General features: G+C 39.0%; 1 protein-coding gene across 2 annotated transcripts; it reads right to left on the reverse strand.

Annotated features, from left to right (window-relative positions):
* Window positions 1-160: 160 nt before the first annotated feature.
* pax4 (paired box 4) lies at window positions 161-5039 on the reverse strand. 2 transcript variants are annotated; one of them, XM_039601360.1, is made up of 10 exons: window positions 4924-5039; window positions 4638-4768; window positions 4296-4511; window positions 4116-4206; window positions 3826-3966; window positions 3648-3730; window positions 3499-3562; window positions 3230-3303; window positions 2941-3034; window positions 161-2262 (listed from the first exon to the last, which is right to left on the reverse strand). In XM_039601360.1, exons 1-10 carry the CDS (start codon window positions 4955-4957, stop codon window positions 1970-1972), a joined length of 1221 nt encoding a protein of 406 aa, XP_039457294.1. In that variant the 5' UTR covers window positions 4958-5039; the 3' UTR covers window positions 161-1969. The 2 variants fall into 2 exon arrangements, with proteins under 2 accessions (XP_039457294.1, XP_039457293.1); XM_039601359.1 differs by having other exon boundaries at window positions 3230-3306.

A 5039-nucleotide genomic window follows, 5' to 3' on the forward strand; every position in this document is an offset into this window, starting at 1 on the left:
CACTAAGCTGTATTCCGTCTTAGCACTTGACATTTTCCTCTGCGGAATATGTTGCGAGGAACATACCAGAAACACCATCTCTGAGTCTGTTTACTCCATCTTTTGGCAGTTTGGTCCTTATATCAGTCAGAGAAGCAAATTCTAGTGTATAATAAATACTCTTAAGTGGCTAAAGCAACGGGGGTCATACATACAACAAGGGAAGGAGATAAATAATAACATGTCAGGAACATTTGGATAACAAATTTGGACATCCCAGACTAGAGTGAGGTTCAGTTGAACTTGGATGTGCTTTTCAGCAATTCCTAAAGTTTTAGTTGCTCAATATGAGATAAGATACAGAGAATCCTCCAGATGTAAGATTAATATTTCTGTCAAATTAGTATATGAAGGCTTTTAAAGTAGTGCACTAAGTATTCAGGTTTATTGCTTAGGGGGAAAAAAAGCAGTACAACAGATAAAAAAAATACCACATATACCGATTAAAAGCCTTGTAACAAGAATTGGGCATGCCTGCTGCTGTAGACTTTACATACTATTCACTTTGTAATACTGTAGGATGTCAGAATGGATTTAGTTTTATTTTACAGTAAATATCAGTAGATAAGTAATCTATGAGAACCTGAATTCATGGATACATTTCTCTACCTAGAAAAGGTTAAAACAGCTGAAGATTTTAGAAGAGGAAATGCTAGCAACCAAAAATGTTGGGAAGCACAAGGGCACAATGGGCGCAATCCATATAAAAATGTATTGTATCTTGTAAGAAAACCATAGGATATTTTACTATATAAGCACAAACTGTAAAGAAATCACTGGAGCTGAAAAAAAAGTCTTATATTAGAGATATTGATCTTTGAAATGTGTCATAAATCAGCATAAAAACACTTGAAAACTGCATGTAAATTCAATACATGTGTTCAGTACCTGCCGTTAAAAATTCATATGCAGTCATCCTAAAACTTGCCTCAATTTATGCAAGATTGGTGGATGTTTCAGAAACAGTCACAACACAAACGTGGAGATATCATTTACCTATCTGGCTTCGTGATGTTATATTCCAGTGGGGGTCATTTCGCCAGTAGGCCACTTCCATGCTGCTGACCAAGCTATTTGTATTCTGAACCCAATCTTTCCCCTGCTGACCAATTATCAGTAAACTCAGAGACTTACTGTCTCCTCACTGTAGTAAAGGGATATAAAGGAACTCAATGCCGCTGCCCTGTTGCAGTCGTAAAAAGTGATACCGAGCGGAACAGATATCAGGTCGCATTTAAACTTTAGGGATTTTTTAGGGATTCTCCCACCGGCTTTTCCTGGACTGAAATCTTGGATGTGTTCCTTATGCTCCTACACTGACACAAATGTCAAGCCTAACAATATAAAGGAGATAACGTCCATATCATCATGTGGTAACCTTAAATGATCCATGGAGCAATCATTTACGTTGGAGTCAACAAGTCTTTAAAACTGATATATAACTGAGGAGCACAGTAAAGTATTCATTAAAGATTATACTATGAGATTAAAATGTATCTCTTAATAATCTCTATCAGTACTAAACTCTACCCTCTTTAACTTGAACCTAGCTTTATTGTCCTTGTTGCTGGGCGATAGCTATCAATAAAAAAAAAAATCGCTTCCAAGAAAGAGTTTATTATCATCCTCATCTTATCTATTTTTTCATCCCTTCTGGTGCTATAAAGTCACATTAAGTTTGCTTCATTGCAAATGGGTTTAGTGAATTAATTTAATTATCTTACCAATCAAAGATTACATTGCGTGCCAACAGCACAGACTCAAGGAAAAGTGATGAGTCGAGCTGCAGTGCAATTAAGAGGCAATGGACGGAAAGGACAAAATTGTTAGGTCCATACTTTGTCTCCCTCTACTGGTTTATAAGTGTCCCTTCAGTCGAGGAATTAAGCAGTAGTCAAAAGCTCTTCCGGCTGATTCACTGGTCTCACTATCAGTCCATGTAGAGATGCTGATTCACATCCGGGACCAACAGAAACTGCTCATTTGTTTGAAACTGACTCCAGGTAAAAGGCATTCCCTGCTGGTTCCACTGTTGAATCACGGGGCAGTCTGGCCCCCCTGTCTTTGTTGCCAAAGGGCAGGTTCTCCTCATGTCTGTGTGGTGGGGAACCAGTGGGAAAGTGTATCCATCTCTATGGAGATCCAGAGGAGTTTTTTCTATGTTTTGTATGTCACTCGGCAGATGGAGAAATGAGGATGTCGGACATTCAGAATTCCTCACGCCTGTACGTCAAGGGGGAAAAGATTATTTTCTTTAATTTCTGATAAGTTCTTGCATAAAATTAAGATAGTATGTACTTAGGAACAATTGAGAGTAGTGATTTTAAGTGATCTTGTGATCCAACAGACAGGCTTTACCCTACACCTACCCTATTGTTCATATTTAAAATGAATAAAGACATATACTGAATATAGTTTACCATCACTACAAGTCCCAAATGACTCGTGAAATCGACATAAATTTATTACATGTTTAACATATGGCTTCATAGGTGGTGGTGTGAAGCAGAAAAGAATTCTGCAAGTCCAGGCAACTTTACATGATGACCAACACACAGGTAGGAGGGAAAATATTATAATAATACCTTTTTTGTGCAACCTTAAATTAGTTCATAATCAGGATCATTGGATTCTTAATAGATTTTTAGCAGTTTAGTAAATTCAAACCCAAGCCCATCACAGGGAATGAAACTTTTTATAACATGTACTCTCATCACTGACCTTTATATCATATTCAGCTAAACTACAATCAAGCTAATCTCCAGCTTCTTTAACATCATTCTTAAATACTCTCAATCAACATGAATAAAAATTAAATTTAATGAAAATCCTCATAATCAAACACAGAGAAAGATTATTAAAGACAGTGATTTGGTCAAAGACAGTTTTCCTGGATCTCACCTGTTTCTGTTGGGAAGAAGCAGCAATTTTGCAGCTTCCTTGTAACAGTGCTGTATGAGGAGCTGTCAGCATTGACTTTTGCCATTCCAGTAGCCTTGAAAACCACATAAACGAAGTTTAAATATCACTATGTCACCAGACGTTTGTTAAAATGTTACTTAAAAACACAGAAATCTCACGTGGAAACTGCCTAGCATTTTAAAGTTAGCCAGAAAACTATGCTCGGAAAAACATTCACAGTGGCATGTTTTAAGGGCTTTAAAGTAGATATCACTGGTTTGCACTGTACCTGTTGAGATGTGAAGCTGTGTGTCATTGTTGGATTTACAGGAACAAAGTCATTTTGCTTTTGAAAGTCTTCAGCTGCTACAAAGAAACACATTTTAACAGCTATGAGGCAAGAATTATGTGTTCAGGAGGACTTTCCACTACCAGTGTGTCCAGCTCCCTTTATTATGGTCCAGTGGTCAAATTATACACATTCTTATCACATCCTTGCCACCCACACTCAGCTCCCAAGTATGTGTGCACCACACACAGACACATGCTCACACTTACTCTGCGTACTACCTCTCTGCTTGGCTTCTCTCCTCCATTTAGCACGTCTGTTAGAAAACCAGACCTTTGAGGGACAGAAGCCACACCTCAGGAACAGACAGCTCAAATGTATATGAATTTCTTGATGCTAAAATTGATGAAAAGTCTACCTTGATGGTGTCCTCTGGAAGTTTAATTTCAGCAGATAGCTTCTCTCTTGTGTACATATCAGCATACTGGCTGCGAGAGAATTCTGATTCAACACAGAGAAATATTTCTTTAACTATTACTCAGTCTAAAAATTATGCATTGTGTTAGTTTGAAATAGCTGAAGAGACTTTAAGTCACCTTGCTCAAGTGTTCTGCTCTGCTCTGGTGTAAAGGTGGTGCGGATTCTGTGCTGCACACCTTTGGATTTCTGTTTTTTACTGCACTCTGTCTCAAACTTCTCAAACTTCTTTGCTTCTTCTTGAGCCAGAGAATACAAATCTGCACATATGGAAACACGCAGACTACATGCAGTTAATATTTATACATTTATGTGTTAAATTGTCATGTTCAGTGATAGAAATTCTGATCAAACTCGATAGTCTTCCTAAACCGTTATAAATGACTTGTCCAAGGACCAAGTTACTTGCCCTGCTCAACCCTGACATCAGCGTTGAGGTCCATCCACGATGGTCCGCGGTCCAAGTGGATCTTTCTTAAAATCCTATTTATGGACGACACCTTGCAGAACACAGTGTGCACAAAACACCATCAAGTGCTGGAATCTTTTCAGTGTAGTTACAGTACATTTGAATTTTAATCTTACTTACGCTGGGGACGTTGGAGGCCTTGCATATCCGCGCCGCTGCGAGACGTTTTCGGATTTCCCAAGCAAAACTAGTCGGATTTTCCCTTTTGCATTGGATGATCGTGGAGATGACACCGGGGGTGAGAAGTCGGGGGCGGCTCCCACCGATGGTCTTGGGTTCCAGGAGTCCTGTGCGCCGGTAGCGGCTCAGGATCTTACTGACGCACCCGTTGGACACCTAAAGATGCAAGTGAGCTCCACTGTGTTAAAGAAGAATAATCCGTTGATGCTGCATTTAACACAACATCGCAAAAGCTTATTTTTCGAAATCCATTTTTTTCTCTCACTATTTAGGCTACCGTACCCTGAGTATCCTGGAGATCTGGCTTGGACGGACTCCCTCCAAGGCCAGCTGAATCATTTTTCGTCTCTTGGGTTGTGGGAGAGGTCTTCCGTTGAGAAACATTCCTCCTAACTGGTTGACACTTCCACCACCTTATCACAACACATACTAAATTTGTTATTTTTCTAATTAGCCGAATACAACGAGTCGACTAAATGTCTTACTGTGGTTCATATCTAATCCATATTTACTGATTTACAACAGTCTGAATATATATAAGTGGTTAAAAAAAAAAATGAAAATGAACCTTTATTTTCCAGATCAGTGTTCGTTCCGCACATCTCTCCTTGCTCCCAGCCTTGATGATGAAACTGAAGTCAAAACTATAAGAACTTTTTTCCAGAGAAGGGGCGGAGACCTGGG

This window comes from Oreochromis aureus, linkage group 17 (genome assembly GCF_013358895.1).
Source record: "Oreochromis aureus strain Israel breed Guangdong linkage group 17, ZZ_aureus, whole genome shotgun sequence".
NCBI classification, from domain to species: Eukaryota; Metazoa; Chordata; class Actinopteri; order Cichliformes; family Cichlidae; genus Oreochromis; species Oreochromis aureus.